This window comes from Cynocephalus volans, chromosome 10, assembly GCF_027409185.1.
Source record: "Cynocephalus volans isolate mCynVol1 chromosome 10, mCynVol1.pri, whole genome shotgun sequence".
In the NCBI taxonomy this organism is placed as follows: Eukaryota; Metazoa; Chordata; class Mammalia; order Dermoptera; family Cynocephalidae; genus Cynocephalus; species Cynocephalus volans.
The window spans coordinates 4,762,734-4,782,376 of record NC_084469.1 but is presented as its reverse complement, the minus strand read 5'-3'; the positions used below and the strand labels follow the sequence as shown (position 1 = coordinate 4,782,376).

General features: G+C 42.6%; 1 protein-coding gene across 4 annotated transcripts; it reads left to right on the top strand.

Annotated features, from left to right (window-relative positions):
• The first annotated feature begins 569 nt into the window (after positions 1–569).
• Positions 570–19,643, top strand: CASC3 (CASC3 exon junction complex subunit). 4 transcript variants are annotated; one of them, XM_063112296.1, is made up of 14 exons: positions 571–846; positions 1,209–1,236; positions 1,570–1,607; positions 11,682–11,840; positions 11,929–12,080; positions 12,648–12,824; positions 13,019–13,704; positions 15,160–15,224; positions 15,543–15,657; positions 15,894–15,992; positions 16,245–16,459; positions 17,087–17,209; positions 17,353–17,417; positions 17,926–19,643. In XM_063112296.1, the coding sequence occupies exons 1-13, from the start codon at positions 613–615 to the stop codon at positions 17,374–17,376; spliced, it is 2,115 nt and encodes a 704-aa protein (XP_062968366.1). In that variant the 5' UTR covers positions 571–612; the 3' UTR covers positions 17,377–17,417; positions 17,926–19,643. The 4 variants fall into 4 exon arrangements, with proteins under 4 accessions (XP_062968368.1, XP_062968366.1, XP_062968365.1 ...); XM_063112295.1 differs by having other exon boundaries at positions 1,570–1,616; positions 17,931–19,643; XM_063112294.1 differs by having other exon boundaries at positions 1,570–1,616.

The window sequence follows — 19,643 nt, the reverse complement described above, 5'->3', positions numbered from 1 at the left end:
GAAGACACGTGAAAAGTGAAAAGGAAATGAGGACACAGGCAAAACGCTGAAACGTTGTCCTCTCTCCGCCTTCACTGCAGACAACTGGTTTCTCCTTTACTCTGTAGCTCAAACTGAGCTGGTGTGGCAAATCTGACGCAACACTACGGCTTTTAGACGTTTACCTTCATTTGTGATTTTACCAAGCAAACGAATACAGTAAAATTATCTGCCCCAAACGTAGGCAGAAACGAGAAATGCAAATAGAAAACCATGAAACACCCTAATGCTGCAGTAAAGGGGTGACAGGTCGACGCCTTCCACTTGGAAAGCCCAAGATGGCCGGACAAGGCACCCGGGGAGACTGCCGGAGTCCAGCTCCCTTCACCCGGGGCCTGCCCAAGGGAAGCCAGGAGCCGCGCCACGCCCCCCTCACGTCACCGACATACGTAAACCCACTCGCCGGCATACGTGCCGCAGGGCTCAGCCCCGCCCAGAGCCCGGGCCCCTGAAAAGCGGGGCGGACAAACGCCGCGCGCGAAGCACGCCGGGACTAATTCTTGATTCTCCCAGCAGCCTTTGCGACGGGCGCGGTGCGTAAGTAGCTGGCCGGCGGGGGCCGTTTTCCGTAAGATGGCGGACCGGCGGCGGCAGCGCGCTTCGCAGGACACCGAGGACGAAGAATCTGGTGCTTCGGGATCAGACAGCTGTGGCTCCCCGGCGCGGGGTGGCGGGAGCTGCAGCGGTAGCGCTGGAGGCGGCGGGAGCGGTGGTTCTCTGCCTTCACCGCGCGGAGGCCGAGCCGGGGCCCTTCATCTGCGGCGGTTGGACAGCGGGGGAGCTAAGAGCGCTGAGGAGTCGGAGTGTGTGAGTGCGCGCAGGCCGGGGGGCGGGGGATGATGATGGGAGGCTGGCGGGGATGTTAGGGGCTGGGGCGTACGTTTTTAGAGAGGAGAGTTATCCCAGCGTGGGTTTGCATCCGGAGCCCCGAGGGAAGAGGCGGGGTTGGGGGTTTCTGGGAGGGCAGAGCCGCTGCGGACGGAAAGCGGATGTTTATTCAGAAGTTGGGGCTGGAAGCAAAGATACCGGACCTCCCTTGAATGCCACTTTCCCCATCGTCCTATTCTACCATTTTGTGTTGAGTCTTCAGCTCTCCATCCTCATTTCTTTATTGTGTTCCCCACCCCTGAAAATCACAGAACTAATCCATGTCTTCTGCTTTCCTTCAGGAGAGTGAAGATGGCATTGAGGGCGATGGTGAGTAGCAGTTTTTACCTCATCATAACGAGATTTTTGCACATAAACTCAGGTCACCAATTTCCAAAAGTTGACGTTATGGACTTAGGACTAAGAAGTGGCTTTTTGTAGCACAGTGGTTAAGAGTCTAGGCTTTAGCAAAATGGTCTTGAGCAGGTCACATCTCCGAGCCTGTTTTCCGATCTGTAAATGGAGACTATAATTTTATCTACCACATAGAATATTAAAATTAAATGAGAATCTTAGTCTGACCCACAATAAGCAGTCAGGAAATGTAATTATAATAGTTTTTGTTGCTTTTTAAGATATACACATATTTCTGTTTTCTTTCAGCCGTTTTGTCGGATTATGAAAGTGCAGAAGACTCAGAAGTGAGTGTGGTAGGTTCTTTTTCCTGTGGTGTAGGTCAGAAAATGCATTTGAAAAACACTTATAAACCTCTGGTGCAGGAGTACCATGACCTACTTGTTTCTTCTCTTGTGCATTATTCATTTATGTTTCTGAATAACGGATACAGAAAAGTCTTGTCAGTTAGAGTGAGGGAAACTTGAGGCAAGCCTCCTCAAGCCACTGTTGATAGTTGGCTTTTCTCTCTATCTAAAGAAAATAAGGTTGTAAATAAGAGAATGAGAACACCCTCGAGTCCTCCACAAGGTGTTTGACAGTTCGTTTTATGCTGTCTAGGTTGAGAAGCCAGCCAGTTGAATGTGTTTTTCCAAATGTATCTGAAGACTTCAAAAGGGCAAGATTCTGAGTGGTTTGTGCCAAACACATCCCTCATTTTCAGATGGGCATTCTGTCTGTCTTTAGGTGAAAGTAAACTTTTGTGAGCTTACTTGTTTTGATTGGATAAAGTACTAAAGATGCCATTAGAATGGTTGGTTGTTTCCTGGGTTATTGAATGAAGTCCTGAGTTCTAGATTTTGCTGATGGGATTGTATACAGGGTGAATTGTATCGTGGATCAAAGATTTGTTCCATAAATTTTATAGAACTTTTACTGCATCTTCGATTCTGTTAAGACCTTGGAGATACAACAGTGAACATTATAATAAACTTCCTATCTTTAGAGATCTTAAAATTTAGTGACTGGCTGGCCGGTTAGCTCATTTGGTTAGAGCACAGCCTTGTAATACTAAGGTCACAGGTTCAGATCCACAAACTAGCCAGCCCCCCATACCCCCTCAAAAGTCTAAAAGAAAATTTAGTAAGGAAATCAGACATTCATTAGGGCAGTCTTATGACTCGCTGGAATAAGGTGAAGTAAGCTGTTATGGTTGGGCACTGAATCCATCTTAGGCAGTCAGGAAAGAATACATTAGAGTTAGTTAGGTAAAACATGTTCTAGGCAGAGGGACCAGTCAAGAAAGCCCAGAGACGAGAGAAAAGATGGAGATTTTGGGAACTTGAAAGCAGTTTAGTGTGACTGAAGCATTGTTGGGATAGGATGGGTACCAGAAATAAAGGCAAATTGGTGAGCAGAGGCCAGATCATGAAGGGGCTTGTTTCTTCTCTTTTTAAAGTACCTATATGTGCCAGGAGCTATAGTAGGCACTGGGTAAAAGACAGACATGGTTCTTCTCTTGTGGAGTTTACAGTCTGGGTCAGAGGGGCAAGCAGTTAAACAAGTAATTACAATAATGTTTGGTGAGTGCCATGATTTGGGGAACATACAGCAGGGGCACCTAACTGGGTTTAGGGTGTTTGGAAACAGAATGGGATGTTCAAATAGAAACATGAAGGATGAGTAGGAGTTAGCCGTGCTGAGAGATTTCTAAGCAGAGGGAACATTGGAAAGAAGGTCTAGAAAGGATGGATTGCTTTGGGAGTTGGAGAATATGACATGTTTAGTGTGAATAGAACATAGGAAGGCAAGAAGGGGAGGTAGGAAGAGAAGTAGTTGAGTCCAAATCTTAAAATACCTCATAAGCCAGGTTAAAAAGTATTTGGGTTTTTTTTTGGGGGGGGGGGTTGGTTTTGGGGGCAGCTGGCCAGTACGGGGATCTGAATCTGTGACCTTTGTTATAAGGCTGTGCTCTAACCAACTCAGCTAACCGGCCAGCCCAAAAAGTATTTGAATTTTATTCTAAGGAAGTGAAAAACTATAAAAGTGTTTCATTTATTTATTTTTTAAAAATTAATTAATTTATTTTTTATTTATTTATTTATTTTATTTATTTTTTTTTTATTTTTTTTTGTGACCGGCACTCAGTGAGTGCACCGGTCATTCCCATATAGGATCCGAACCCGCAGCGGGAGCGTCGCCGCGCTCCCAGCGCCGCACGCTACCAAGTGCGCCACGGGCTCGGCCCTTAATTTATTTTTTAAAAGATGACCAGTAAGCTAACTGGCCATCCCTATATGGGATTCGAACCCGTGGCCTTGGTGTTAATCAGCACCACACTCTCCAGAGTGAGCCACGGGCCGACCCCTAAAAGTGTTTTAAACAATATGATTAGTCTTAAATTTTAAAGCAGTGTTTGTCACATCCAGAGAACACATGCATCAGGAAATCCAGTTGGTCAGTCTGTACTGAAACAATCTTGGGACAGCGGAAGGGGGAACTCAGACATTTATATGTTAACAAAATCCCAACTTGATACTTGTGCACAGTACATTTGAGAATTAGTTATTTTGTAACAGTTATTTTGTTTGTAATGGGAACATTGATCTGAGGGGAGCAAAACTGGAGACAGAAATGCTAGTCAGTTAGGAAGGCTGTTGTGGAAATCCAGGCCAAAGCGAGTGGCGTGGAGTAGAGTGGTGGCAGTGAAAATAGAAGTGAACAAAACTGAAAGTTACAAGAGGTTTTGGGATGGGGAATATTTGCTGTAGTCACTAGAGAATGGAAACATTGGGAACACTGCCAGGCAGTATGGAGTGTCCAGTGAGGTTTGGTGATTGTGAGTTGATAGTGGCTCACCATTGTGTATGTAAAGGAGTTTGAATGTTATCTTAAAGGCAAGGAAAGAAATGCCACTGAAGGCTTTAAGTGTGGAGCATGAGTTGCGGGCAAGGCAAGACTAAAGGCAGGACAGTTGTTAAGAGGTTGTTAGGATAGTCCAAGGAACATGATGATTGTACCCTAAAGAAGGGACATGCCAGTGGGACTAGAAAGACATGGACAGATTTAAAAGAGATTTTGATGGTACTAATGGAACACCTTCATTCACCTTCATGGAATGTGGAGTCTGAATTAAGAAGGAATGGGCTGGCCGGTTAGTTTAGTTGGTTAGAGTGTAGTGTTGTCACACCAAGGTCAAGGGTTCAGATCCCCTTACTGGCCAGTCACAAAAAAAAAAATTTTTAAAAATGAGTCAAAGGGATGCCTAGTTTGATGAATGGTGTTATTCACTCAGAAAGGGACCACAGGAGATTTCTGGAAGGACAGTGGTGGGTTAGGTTTTGGATGTTTTGAGATTGCAGAATCTGTGGGACTTTGAAGTGGTGATATCTAGTATATAATTTCTAATTATTTCTTTTTTGTCCTTTTTTTTCTGACCGCGCTCAGCCAGTGAGCGAACCGGCCATCCCTATATAGGATCCGAACCCGCGGCGGGAGCACTGCTGCGCTCCCAGCGCCGCACTCTCCCGAGTGAGCCACGGGGTCGGCCCATAATTTCTAATTATTTCTCATACCTTCTCTCAGCACCGTACTCACCCGAGTGAGCCACGGCCCGGCCCATTTTTCATACCTTCTAATTCTGATGTTATTTCATGCCTTATATAGTATTCTCAATGTCTTTTTAGCTATTTTGAAATAGAAATTGCAATTTTGATATGCACATGTTTTTCTGGCATGTTTTCATTGTAGGAATGCTATTCTACTTATTTTTTTCTTTATAATAAGTTTATATGGGATTTAACATCTATAATTTCTGTTTATTTTTACATAAAATTAGTTTTTATCTTTTAGAAAGAAGCATTGTTCAAAGTAGCTTTTCCTAATTTCCCAGCGCTCCCTCTTCTGTCGTTTTCCTGTGGTGTTAAAAAAATACGGTGGCTTGCTTTCTGAGATTTGTTACTTTTGTTCCCCTCCCCAACTTGTCTGGAGCTTCCCTCTCCTCAATTTGATTCTCCTCTTGACAGTTTCTCTTCAGTGTGGGACCCTGTCCTAGAAGAGACCCCTGGCAGCCAGGTCAGTTTCACCCCTTCAGACCTTCTTGTCACAGGACCATTATATTCATATGGTGAAACCCCTTCTGTTTTCAGTGGCTGTTCTCAGTTTTGCCTGCTGTGCCTTCCATTGATTATTTTAGGGTTCACCTGTTCTCAGGTCCATTTGCTTCTCTCTGCTTTGTCCTGCAATGACACCAGTGCTATGCAGGTCCTGTGGCTGGTGGTGCTTAGTTTTTATGCACTTATATTTTGGAGTTTAGGGCATACCTTGTAACGTAGTTTTGTTGTAAATGCTGTCTGAAGGGTTTTGGTTTTGTTGTCCAGAAGCTCTGTCATTCCATGTGGAGATTTGAAAAGACGTTAAAAACTATGACAGTGCCATTTTCCCAGAATCCTCCAAGAAAACTTTTTAAAGAAACTTGACTATGGATGGGAGGCTAAAGATATGGTAGCTGGAGGGAAGACTTTAAGGTGAAGAGGTGATTTGTTGGTGGTTTTTTAAAGTTGGGAGAATCTCAAGTATGGTTAAAGATTGAAGGAATGAGTAGAAAGGGAAAGAAAAGGGAGGGAATAGATAATAAGTGTGTTGGTGTCCTTGACTGAGTATGTGAGAAGAAATAGGACCAGATGAGAACCATCTTCCATTGTAATTATAGAAAGATGGGAAGGAAAGGCACATGCAGAGGAAGAAGCTGGTGTTCCCTTCTTTGAGAAATAGAAGGAAAGACATCTGCTTTGAGAAGTGGGGTTAGTGGAGGGGCAGGGTAGGGATTGTGAGACTAAAGAAGCTTTGAATAGTTGAGGTTGGAGGTGGCATTGATCTGTGAAGGGGTGTGTGTGTGTTTAACCTTTTTCAGCAATGGAGTAGTCTGTTGTCGGCTTAGAGAAAGCAGACATGAGAGTTGATCCAGTCCGAGGCACGTGGAAGTAGCAAGGGAATTGAGTGTGTTACTAGTAGTGATTGAAATGAATGGGCCATAGAGTCAAGAGAGAGGAAAGTGAATATGAGAAAGGACCGATTGATGGGCAGAAGGTAGAAGGGTGAAGGGAGTAGATGTCTTAAGAAGTTGGAGATGGGCAGGGAAAGGAACAATGGAGTAATAACAGAAATAAGAGGCATTTTTTTAAAAAATGGCTTTGTTGAGATACAGTTCACATACAATTTTTCCATTTGAAGTGCATAATTTGATGGTTTTTAGTATATTCACAAATTATTGCAACCGTTACCACTGTCAGTTTCAGAGCATTTTTATCAGCTTAAAAAGAAACCCTGCACTCTTTAGCTATCAACTCCCCAGTCTCCTACCCTCCTTTCTAGTCATAAGCATCCACAAATCTATTTTCTGTCTATAGATTTTCCTATTCTGTCCTTTCATATGAATGGAATTGTGTAATATGTGGTCGTTTGTGGCTGGCTTCTTTCACTTAGCATAATGTTTTCAAAGTTTTCATTAAATTGTAGCTTATGGGCCGACCCCTTGGCTCACTTGGGAGAGTGCGGCGCTGGGAGTGCAGTGGTGCTCTGGCCGCGGGTTCGGATCCTATATAGGGATGGCCGGTGTGCTCACTGGCTGAGCACGGTGCGGGCGACACCAAGCCAAGGGTTGCGATCCCCTTACCGGTCACAAAAACAAGAAAAAAAAATTGTAGCTTATATCGGTACTTCTATGGCTAAATAATATTCCATTGTATGGATATAGCACATTTTGTTTATTCATCCATTGATGGGCATTTGGATTATTTCTATCTACACCCGCAGCTTTATTGAGGTAAAAATTGACAAATAAAAATTGTACTATGTACATTTAAGGTGTACAATGTGGTGTTTTGATATGTGTATATGTTGTGAAATGATTACCCCAATCAAGCTGATTAACATATCCATCACTTCACATAGTTACCCTTTGTGTGTGTGGTGAGAACACTTGAAATCTACTCTTAGCAAATTTCAAATATACATTATTAACTATAGTTACCATTCTGTACATTAGGTCTTCAGAACTTACAACTGAAATTTTGTGTTCTTTGCCCAAAATCCACCCATTTTTTCTACCCCCCAGCCCCTGGCAGTCACATTTCTAATCTGTTTCCATGAGTTTGACTTATTTAGATTTCACGTATAAGTAAGATCATGCTGTACTTGTCTTTCTGTGTCTGGTTTGTTTCCTTAGGGCTAAATAATATTCCATTATGTATATACCACATTTTCTTTATTAATTTATATGTTGAGGGACACTTGGCTTATTTCCATATCTTGTTTTAATGTTTTATTTATTGTGAGCAATGCTACTATAAGCATTAGTGTACAGGTTTTGTGTGGATGTATGTTTTCAATTCTCTCCAGTGTGTAGATAAGAATGGAATTGCTGAGTCATATGGTAACTCTGTTTAATCATTTGAGGAACGCCAGACTGTTTTCCAAAGCACTGCACCATTTTGCCTTCCCAACAGCAATGTGGGGGGTTCCAGTTTTTCCACATCCTCGATAGCACTTGTTATTGTCTTAACACTTTTTTGTGGGGGGGGCAGCTGGTAAGGGCATCTAAACCCTAGACCTTGGTGTTATAACACCATGCTCTAACCAGTTGAGCTAACCTGTCAGTCCTTGTCTGTCTCTGATTTTAGCCATCCTAGTGGGTATGAAACAGTATCTCATTTTGATTTGCGTTTCCCTGATGACTAGTGATGTTGAACATTTTTGTGCTTATTGGCTATTTGTGTATCTTCCATGGAGAAATGACTGTTCAGATACTTTGCCCATTTTTTAATTGGGTTATTTGTCTTTTTATTATTGAAAAGTAAGAGTTCTTTGTATATTCTAGTATAAGTCCCTTATCAGATACATGATTTGCATATATTCCCATTCTGTGGCTTGTTCACTTTTTTTGATGGTGATCTCAAACACAAAGGTTTTAATTTTGATGAACTCCAATTTATTTATTTTTTCTTTTGTTGCTCATGCTTTACCAAAAAGATAAGAATCCTTTGCCAAATTGAAATTCATGAAGATTTACTTCTATGTTTTCTTCTAAGAGTTTTGTAATTTTATTTTATATTATTTTTTCCTTTTTTTTTGAGACATAATTGATCCTACATATTGGGGGAGTACAGAGTTGACTATCAGTACTTGTGCACAATATGTGATGATCAAATCGAGATAATTAGCATATTCATTGTTACAAAACATAATCATTCTTTGTGTCCATTATTTCTCACTAGTCCCCCCTCCCCCAAGTTTTGTAATTTTAGCTCTGACATTTAGGTCTTTGATCCATTTTGAGTTAATTTTTGTATGTGGGGTGAAGTAAGGGTCTAACTTCATTATTTTGCATGTGACAGTTTTGATCAAGGACTGAAGTATTTAAATTTAAAATTTTAAAAGTGGAGCAGGTTTACTTTAAAAAATAAATGTGTGGCATTTCCAGGTAAGACTGGTTTGTAGTGTAGCTATGGAAATGGATGCCTCAGTCTTCAAGTTAGTGACAAGGTGGGCCCAGGCAGAGGCATAGGTGATAGATAGGAGTCTCAGGAGCAGGGATTTATTTTTTTTATTTTTTATTTTTTTTAAAGATGACCGGTAAGGGGATCTTAACCCTTGACTTGGTGTTGTGAGCACCACGCTCAGCCAGTGAGCGAACCGGCCATCCGTATATGGGATCCGAACCCGGGGCCTTGGTGTTAACAGCACCGCACTCTCCCAAGTGAGCCACGGGCCGGCCCCAGGAGCAGGGATTTAAAACGAGGCTGGAGGAGTTAGATCTGGAAGACACATTGAGAATGAGAGGGAGACCAACTCCATCTCTTACTCTGAAATATGTGGGTAATAGAAGAATGAACTAAAACACCTCTGTATGAGAATTCTTCAAGGGAAGTAATTGCTTCAGGGGAGAGCTAGTAAGAGTTGGACAGAGAGTTCACTGAAGTAGATGATGTAGGGGAGTTTGTCTCCTCTGGAAAAGGATTTTGATGAAGCCCTTAGCAAAAGCAGTATGACTCTAGAGTAGGATGTTCACCTTCAGTTAGACCAGGCTTTGACTCTGATTTGGAGCCTCCTCAGTACTATGCTATTTGTATTTTCTTTTCTTTTTTTCTTTTTATTATTTATTTTATTTATTTATTTATTTATTTATTTTTATATTTGCAAAATTTTTATTTTATTTTATTTTTATTTATTTTAATTTTATTTTGTCGATATACGTTGTGGTTGATTATTGTTGCCCCTCAACAAAACCTCCCTCCTCCCCCTCCCCCCTCCGTATTTGTATTTTCCTATTCTGCCCTAGAAACAAAATGAGTTTTTCATTTGGTGTAAAAAAGTTTCCTGATTTGACATTTCACCACAGACTAGAGGGGGTGAAGCATAAAACAAAGTTTGCTCATTAATCATGCTAATACTATTTTAAGATGTTTGAATTCAATCAGTATTTGTAGGGGGTGGGGAGGGGTGCTAATGAATTAAAGGTATATATACACACCAGGCAAGTTCTTGTAATTTTTGTTTCAAAACCTGTAGGGAACATAAAATCAAGGAAAGAACTGAATGGTTATCATCCACCCATCTCCATTTAAGAGGTGGGAAGACTTCATGTAATTGAGGGAAATGGGAAGAATCAAGGGTGCTGGGTTGTTAAAAAGCTGTAGGTAAAGACTTGATTTTCATAGTATGGGTGTAGTCAAGCAGTCTCTCACAATTCTCTGTTATCTTTCTGGGACTCCTAACCCCAAACACCTCAAGGCCAGAATACCCAGATGTTGGGCAGGGAAGAATGGAGAAGAGGGATTGGCTTGTCCGGGCCAATCAGGCAGACTCAGCAGTATTTGAAGAAAGGGCAGAAACTTAGAGCTTGATCGTCTCACTTAATCAGGAATCTCATATTGACTTTCTTTGACTAGGTTCTTAGGTCCAGCCTGGGTCTGGAGTGAGAGGGCAGTCTGGTTCAGGTCAAGTGTCAGACCCAGTAGGAGTAAGAGACCAATATACATATATCTACCATGTGATAGAGGTAATTCATCAGTGTGGACTAGACCACCTTCACTTAAACCCATTTTTCTGTGTCCTCATAGTTCACTAAACCTGCTCCCCTAACCTGTAGTTCTGCCTCTTCATATCTAAATCCTGGGAGGACAATGACAAGAGAGTCCTGTTCTAAAGCCAGTCCCCTTATCGTGAACCTTAGCTTTTGCTTTTCCATACCTAGAACTAGCCATACCTCATATTTCCTGACCCTTTCTAGGGGTCAACAGGCCATCCCCTAATAGACTAAATAGTCAGTAGACTGAACACTTTCTCTGTATTGAGCAGCATTATCTAATCTTGATGTGGCGAGAGGGGGAAAAAGATAGTGGAGAAGAGAAAGAACACTTAGGTTTTAGTTTCTTTCATTTCTAAGATGTGATAGTTGTACAAGTTATTCTCTAAGTTTTTCCAGGTCAAAATTTTATTATAATGTGATTCGGGACAGAGTTGTGGCCTGTGGGAATCTCATGCTGCAGAAAATGAGTGCTGATATAATAAACATCAAAAATTAAGCCACTGTTTCCCAACCTGAAGGTAATAGTGCCTTGGGAAATCATGAGGTTATTATAAGGAGCTTGCAAATCCACTAGTTCAGCTCTTACTATCTACAGACTAAATATACATCTCCCATCTTTATGTACTGTATTTGAATATATTTTGAACATGTGTAAGTTAATAATGTCAATTTATTTTAAAGTATTATTGAATGTATAGCAATTGTTACATGTTTTCTCAATCAGTGGATGTTATACTGGTTTCATGGGGCTCCATGAAAGCTTTAGATCCTAAAGAGAGATCCACATAATCTAAAAGTTTGGGAATTTCTGTTCTGAGCGATTTTGACATGGGAGAAAAGGTGGAAGAATTCACAACTTAATGCGTCGTATACTTATTAGGTACTGTATATTAAAGAGACAATTCATGGAGCGGGAGAGAAATTATCAAAAAAGATTAAGCTTTTTCTGTATGTAAAGCACTGTAAAGTCTCCCCTTCATCCCTTGTTCCCTTCCTCAGAGGCTGCCACTGTCAACAGTTCCTTGCATATATTCCAAAAAAACACATATGTATCCATGTGCATATATATGTGTATTCATATATGTATGTATATAAATGTATATGTATATATGTAATTACATTTAAAGTGCGCTATCTTATCCTCTAGAAGTCTTTGTAAGAATATTGATATATGTTTGCTTTTAATTCTTATGTTGTAGTAAAAGTTTGTCAGAAAATGTTTTTCTTAAGAATGGAAAATAAAAATTCACTATTCAGATCTTATCTCTGCAGCTGACAGGGACATTTTTTTCAGGGTGAAGAAGGGGAATACAGTGAAGAGGAAAACTCCAAAGTGGAGCTGAAATCGGAAGCTAATGATGCTGCTAATTCTTCAGCAAAGGAAGAGAAGGGAGAAGAAAAGCCTGACACCAAAGGCACTGTGACTGGAGAGAGGCAAAGTGGGGATGGACAGGTCAGTATACACCACAGTCCTCCATTTGGGGACTGGAATAGGGGATCATAACCTTGGAGGAGTAAGGATCCCTTTATCTGTCCTTCAGGAGAGCACAGAGCCTGTGGAGAACAAAGTGGGTAAAAAGGGCCCTAAGCATTTGGATGATGATGAAGATCGGAAGAATCCAGCATACATACCCCGGAAAGGGCTCTTCTTTGAGCATGATCTTCGAGGGCAAACCCAGGAGGAAGAAGTCAGGTAACAGCCACTTGCTGATGCTGCTATCTAGTATGTATTTAGTGCTTACTGTATGCCAGGTACTTTGTTGAGTGCTTTACCTGTATTATTTCATTTACTACTCACAACATTTAAGGTAAGTAGTATGATTATCCTTGTACAAATGAGGAAAGTGAGGCTTAGAATATTTGGTAATTCTTGGTGGTGAAGCTGAGATTCAGACCCAGGGCAGTCTGTCGCAAAAACTCATCTTCTCCTAATCATCAACACTTTTGCCTTCTTTAATCTGAGGCTCAAGGACTTTTATAGGCTGGCTGCCTTTTGGGAGAGAAGAGATGTTTCAAAGGTGTTGAGTGGCTTGTTGTGAAATATTTTCTCATTTCTATTCCTATGTGTTTGAGCCCATCAGTCCCTGAGGTGCTATGATTATTCTTGCTTTCTGGAGGCCAATTTTGTATAATCTGTCTGGAAAGATGGAGAGACTACATGAACTTCCTACTGTCTCCCTGCCTGACCCTATTTATTTCATGAACATCTCTACTTGGCAGATTCCGCCAACCTAAAACACTTTTTCTTGGTTTTGTCCAGACCCAAGGGGCGTCAGCGAAAGCTATGGAAGGATGAGGGTCGCTGGGAGCATGACAAGTTCCGGGAAGATGAGCAGGCCCCAAAGTCCCGACAAGAGCTCATTGCTTTTTATGGCTATGACATCCGCTCAGCTCACAATCCTGATGACATCAAACCTCGAAGAATCCGGAAACCCCGGTGAGGAAATTTTGGAATCTAGATTACTGATATTTTTAGAAAGAACTCCCCTGCTTTTCTAAATCCCTTTCTAGCCAGTAAGTACATAGGTGAGGAATATGGGAAGTCTCTCTGACTCTCAGTTTATATCTCTAGCCGTCCCTGTTGTTCCTTTTTTCTTAACAGTTTTTCCATTCCTTTTTTTTTTTTTTTAGGTTTGGGAGTCCTCCACAAAGAGATCCTAATTGGATTGGTGAACGGCCAAACAAGTCCCATCGCCACCAGGGTCTTGGGGGTACCCTGCCACCAAGGACATTTATTAACAGGAATGCTGCAGGTACTGGCCGCATGTCTGCACCCAGGAATTACTCTCGATCTGGGTGTTTCAAGGAAGGTCGTGCTGGTTTTAGGCCTGTGGAGGCTGGTGGGCAGCATGGCGGTCGGTCCGGTGAGACTGCTAAGCATGAGACTAGTTATCGGTCACGGCACCTGGAGTATACCCCTGTGAGGGATCCATCTCCAGAAGCAGATGCACCAGTGCTTGGCAGTCCTGAGAAGGAAGAGGCAGCCTCAGAGACACCAGCTGTGGCTCCTGACACTGCACCACCAGCCCCTGACAGGCCAATTGAGAAGAAATCCTATTCCCGGGCAAGAAGAACCCGAACCAAAGTTGGAGATGCAGTCAAGGTTGCAGAGGAGGTACCCCCTCCACCCGAAGGGCTGACCTCAGCACCTCCAGTCGCAGAAACTGCCCCTCCTCCACCGACTAAGACTGGGAACTGGGAGACTACAGTGGATTCTACTGCAGGTGGACTTGAGCAAGACGTAGCACAACTAAATATAGCAGAACAGAATTGGAGTCCGGGGCAGCCTTCATTCCTGCAACCACGGGAGCTTCGGGGTAGGTATTTAAGGGTTGGTGGCTACCTTCCCTTTTCTCCCTTTGCATCATTGGGTTTAGGGACATGATATCCATCTTTCCTTTAACTGAGAGGAAAAAGATGGATTCATAGGAACATTCTTCTAGTCCTCAGAGCAGTTTTAAGTTACCCAAGACTGTCCCACAACTTTGGCTACTTCTGAGTCATCATTATTGAGCTCCTGAGTACAGAATTCTTTTCCACTCTCTGTAGAAAAAGTGGAAGAAGAAGGCAATGTTACTATTTGAGCTAATGGTTAAATGTTTGAAGCCAAAAACATTCATTTGGATCAGGATCTTCTCTAATCTCTTTGAATCTTCTAGAGACAGATTGACCAATAGAACTTTCTGTAATGTGTTTTGAATACTTCTAATGTGGCCAGAGTGAGGAATTGAACTTTTAATTAATTGAAATGGGGGGTGGGGTGGGCAGCTGGGTGGTACAGGGACCGAACCCTGGGCCTTGGTGTTAACAGCACTATGCTCTAACCAACTGAGTTAATTGGCCAACCCTAATTAATTGAAATTTAAATAGCCACATGTGGCTAGTGGATATCACGTTGGACAGCATAGTTCTAGATAGTAGAATCCATCTTTTGTCCCTTTGGCCCATTCTGCCTTGTCTTCCTCCAACAGAAAGATTGAGGGATCTTTTCCTTAGTTTCTGAAATCTGACTTAAAGATCGGAAATCCTCATTTGGACTGGGAGTTTCAGCACCCTTCTCAGGTGTGGGTGATTTCTGAACACGAAAAACCAGTGTAGCCTAAACGGGACCTGGAGTTGATCTCTGGACAAAGGAGTACACCATCCTACTGATACCTTATTTCCATTGGAAGATAATCTCTAGAACATTCCTTTTTGTCATTTTCAGTCAAGGGGAACCTCTTTCCAAACTTCCAGCCCAGACCTCTGTGACTAGGACATAATCAAGTAGATTTACAGGACATCCCTTCCATGTCCAATTGTTGCTCAGAAACTTTTGGGCTGAGGTTTTTCAGTATATTTGATAATATAATGTGCTAATTATAACCTACCAGGGTTCTGTGTAGGAAAGTATATGATAGGAAAATTTTGAAATTGAGTTTCCTCACTGAAATCATTTTTTTTTTAATGTTCAAGGACTTAATGGCATGGTGCGTTAAGATAGCAAGCAGTGGGGACAAATTTCCAAATGCTGGTGTTGACAGGAAGTAGAGATGGTTTAAAAGGAATTTTGTGGGCTGGCCGGTTAGCTCAGTTGGTTAGAGCGTGGTGTTGGTAACATCAAAGTCAAGGGTTCGGATCCTCATACTGACTGGCCAGCTGCAAAAAAATTTTTTTAAATAAGAGAGTCATTCTGCGTGTTGATTCTTTAACCTGTCATTTTTTTGATGGCATCTTTGAGTCCTACTCACATATGTCTGCTTTGCATCAGTGACTTTTTTGCTGTATTACAGGTATGCCTAACCACCTACACATGGGAGCAGGACCTCCACCTCAGTTTAACCGGATGGAGGAAATGGTACAAAAAGGGGGAAAGGGGTAGATGGGGGAGGGGGCTATATTATACAGCTTGTTTACTGTTTAAACCAAGATAAGGTCTTGAGGTCATTTTTCCCATTGGTTACCCATGTTTCTTTTAATTTGGGTCTCAGAAATGTAGGCTAGAAGGTTTAGGTTCAAATCTTGATGTTTACCATGATTTTTTCAATTCTTTTTGCAAATACTTATTAAATACCTGCCATGTACCAAGTGTTTTGCAACACCTAAAGGAGGGTAAGCCTTGATATGAGAGTCAGCCCTCTGGAAGTCTTCTTGTTCAGACCTCTCTCTATCTCAGGGTGTCCAGGGTGGTCGAGCCAAACGCTATTCATCTCAGCGGCAGAGACCTGTGCCAGAGCCCCCCACCCCACCTGTGCATATCAGTATCATGGAGGGACATTACTATGATCCACGTGAGTGTTTTCTTATTATTGGGTTATCTTTCTTGGCAGGGTGAAGCAAACTAAGATACCAGTCTTCTGTTTCCTGCATTTCCCTTCTGACCTTTCACAGTGGTTATCAAACATTGGTTGCTGTTTTCTTCACATGAAAAATTGAACATCTTTTAAACGGTTTGGGGGACAAGGAGACTTGTCCATGTGATATGAAGAGTGAGGGTTTATGAGAGTCCCAATGTGATATCTTACAGTGCAGTTCCAGGGACCAATCTATACCCATGGTGACAGCCCTGCCCCACTGCCTCCACAGGGCATGATTGTGCAGCCAGAAATGCACCTTCCCCACCCAGGTAAGCTTTACATCTCTGCTTGTATGTTTCCAGTATGTGAGGATGTGTTGGGGGCTCCACAAACCCCATCTTCCTGAGCTCTGTGCTGCTAGCCTGTGAGGCTGCCATTCCGGCTGCTTGAGCAGCAAACTCCTTCTTGGGTTCATCATGAGGACTTCCATCCTGAGCCTGTTTGTGCTGAGCAGTCCAGCCAGGCCACCCCATGAGAATGGTGTTTTCTTTTTTCAATTTGTGTTTCCTCTTCTTGTCCAGGTTTACATCCCCATCAGACACCAGCGCCTCTGCCCAATCCAGGCCTCTATCCCCCACCAGTGTCCATGTCTCCAGGACAGCCACCACCTCAGCAGTTGCTTGCTCCTGCATACTTTTCTGCTCCAGGCGTCATGAACTTTGGTAATCCCAGTTACCCTTATGCTCCAGGGGCACTGCCTCCCCCACCACCTCCTCATCTGTATCCTAATACGCAGGTGAGATGGCTAATGAGCAAACTTTTCTAAGTACACATCCTTAAATCAGACATGAATGTGGTGGTATGGGGAGAATGCTAAAGCAATTTGAGAGAACATTTCAAAGCCACTTTTTTGCATGTGGCACCAGGATGCCTCTTGGTGGTCAGATGCTGGAAATGCAGCTTATGTAATGCCTATTATCATCTTTATTCTATTCAGTTTCTTTGATGGTGTTTCATTTGAGTGTTTTGTTGTATCATAGGTGGCGATATCTGCTATTTATTCAACTGTATAAAGAAAGTGTATTCTACTCTCTACCAGCCCCACCCCTGTCCAGCTTAACTCCCAACAGGTTGATACCATCTAGTATCTGGAATGTCACCACTGAGCTCAGCCTTTTCCATTTGTCAGGAATTAGAGACAGCTGGGCAGTGCTTTGAAGAAATAGGAACTAAAGCATAATAGTGACATATGAAAGCAGAAATGAATAGTCACTTTATTTTGAAGGGAGGCAGCTTAGAGATTTAAAAAATTTTAAGTTCCCTAATATAATACTTATTTTTGTGGCTGAATAATGTTTCCTGTTCATCATAGGCTGGATGAATTAATTCCATCTTTTTCTTCTCCTGGCTTGTGGGGTCCCAGGCCCCATCGCAGGTATATGGAGGAGTGACCTACTATAACCCTGCCCAGCAGCAAGTGCAGCCAAAGCCCTCCCCACCCCGGAGGACTCCTCAGCCAGTCACTATCAAGCCCCCTCCACCTGAGGTATGAGAGCTCCTTCCCATACTTAAGGCACATGCTACATCAGTGGGCTTTCCTTTTCCCCAGAGGATTTCCCTCCTTTTCTGGGTGTGTTTCTATGGCTTTATTGTATGACCTGATAACAAATTCCACCTTTATTATTTCAGGTTGTAAGCAGGGGTTCCAGTTAATATGAGTTTCTGAATATTTTAAATGTAACATCATATAAAAAGTAAGTGCACAACTTACTGTGACTTCTGTTCTTAAAACTAATGCTCATGCTTACTTGCTTAACAAATAGTGTCCTAATTAATGCTTTAAGTTATATCTCAGGGGAGGCTTAAAGGAGTCCCAAAATTTTCTAGTTTCTTTGTTTTGCAAATGCATTGGGCAGGGTTGAAGTAGAAACCATTGTTAGCATGACAATTTCAATTGGGAAGTTGCAAAGAAAAAATACAGGAGGGCAGTCAAAAGTTGATTAAGGAAAAGGGAAATCTAAATTTGAGGTGTTACAAAGATCCAATTCTAAAGATCATAGAGGAGATACACTGGATTTTTTTGTTGCTTTTGTTTTGTTTAAGGACATTATTTTGTGTTTTTCTCTGACATATAAAGAGCTTAGATAAGGACATTACTTTAAAACACATTATTTAGAAATGTGGGTTTCTGAAACAGCTTGTAAATGCCTAGAAGGTCCACTAACACTTTGATGGTTCTTCCTTTTCTTCAACCCCTGTCAGAACAGCAGAGGTGAGAACTCAGGAGAGAAGAGAAATACAACTGGCTGTCTACTACCAGGAAGGCTTTAAAGATACAGGGTGGCTTCTACTAGCAAGCAGCTGAAGGAGGAGGACCCCTACCTTCCTCTGAGGACAGGCTCTGTTGGAGAGGGAGAAACAGGTGGACTTCCTCCCACCTCTACTCTTTGCTTGAGTTTTCTGTGCTCAGGGGAGCAGAGATCCAGACAGCCCAGGCTTCTGCATCCAGATCCAGAAGTCAGTGGTTTTTTTTCCACTTTCTCTTGGGAAATTCAAGTGTCTTCTGCTCCAGGGAAGCTCCTTCCTGTTTGTTTTGTTTCCTAAGATGTTCATTTTTAGAGCCTGGTTCGCTATTCTTAAATTAATATTTTATTAGTTTTCTCTCTTTCTCTCTGTTTCTTGCTCTCTCTGCCTTTCTTCTGGTTTGCTGGCCTCTCTGGCTTCCCTTTTGACTCTTCCCTGCATCCCAGGTAATTGAGAATGTATCAGCCACCCTTCCCCAACCAAGTCGAAAAAGACCTAGTCTCTCAGTTTTTGTTGGTTTTTGTTATTCTCTTGTATACTTGGATTCTCTTAACTCCTCTACCCCCGTGGAAGCATAGCTGTCTGTACAGTGTCCCATTGTGGAGAAAAGCTCAGAGTGGGTGGATAGGAGCCCTTCTTTTTGACTAAGGTTTTTAGGAGTCTGAGCTTCCATCAGTACCTGTACTACAGTGGGTTTCAGTCCTCTACTGAGGGCAAAGTCTCTGCTGTGGAGAGAGAGAGCAAACCAGATGCTTTTGTGAAAGAGGGAGGGTGAAGTGAGAGCCTTTTTGCACCTTAGGGGGGTATGTATTTTTCACAGTCCTCAGGGCTCAGTCTTTGAAATAAGTGGAATTAGAGGGCCCTGCTTCTCTTCTTTCCATCCCTCCTACCACACTCCCTTTCTAGTTGCTGTGGACCATTGTATCTCTCTAGAGGCAAGTATCCAGCCGGCAGTCTACCCTGTCCTTTGTAATTGCTTTTCTCCATGTCTTTCCTGCTACAGTGTTTTGGATGTTACTACTTTCTTTTCCCCAAATTCTACTCTTGTCCTTGCAAACAGAAGATACCACACTTGGGCTTAAGACCTAAGGAAGCCACTCACCTTCTGGACAAGGGCTCTTCCCTCCTTTCCTCCTTATCCATGGCACTAAGCCACTCCCCTGCTCCCTCTGCGGAAGAGATTCCTGTTACTGCAGCACTTGTGTCTGCCGGGCATAACTTGGCCACTGTCCCTGTCCTATAGAACCTGAGGGAGAAGGTGGTGGCTGTGTCTTTCCCCCGGTAATTTCACTGTTTTTATTCCTTCCCTCTGGCAGCTGCCCTAACCACTCTGAGTCACAGGTGTGTGGAGTGGGTGGGGAGGGGAGAGTGGCACTTAAGCTGTAACCCCCAAGGAGGAAATAATAACCTAGAGATTCTTCCAGGGGTAGCTGGTGGTTGTGCCTTTTGTAGGCTGTTCCCTTTGCCTTAAACCTGAAGATGTCTCCTCAAGCCTGTGGGCAGCATGCCCAGATTCCCAGACCTTAAGACACTGTGACAGTTGTCTCTCTTGGTCCACTGTGTTTAGTTGCAAGGATTTCTCCATGTGTGTTTTGTTTTTTTGTTACTGTTTTAAAGGTGCACATTTGTGATCAGCATTGTGACTTGGCGGTAATAAAATTTAGACTATGAATTTG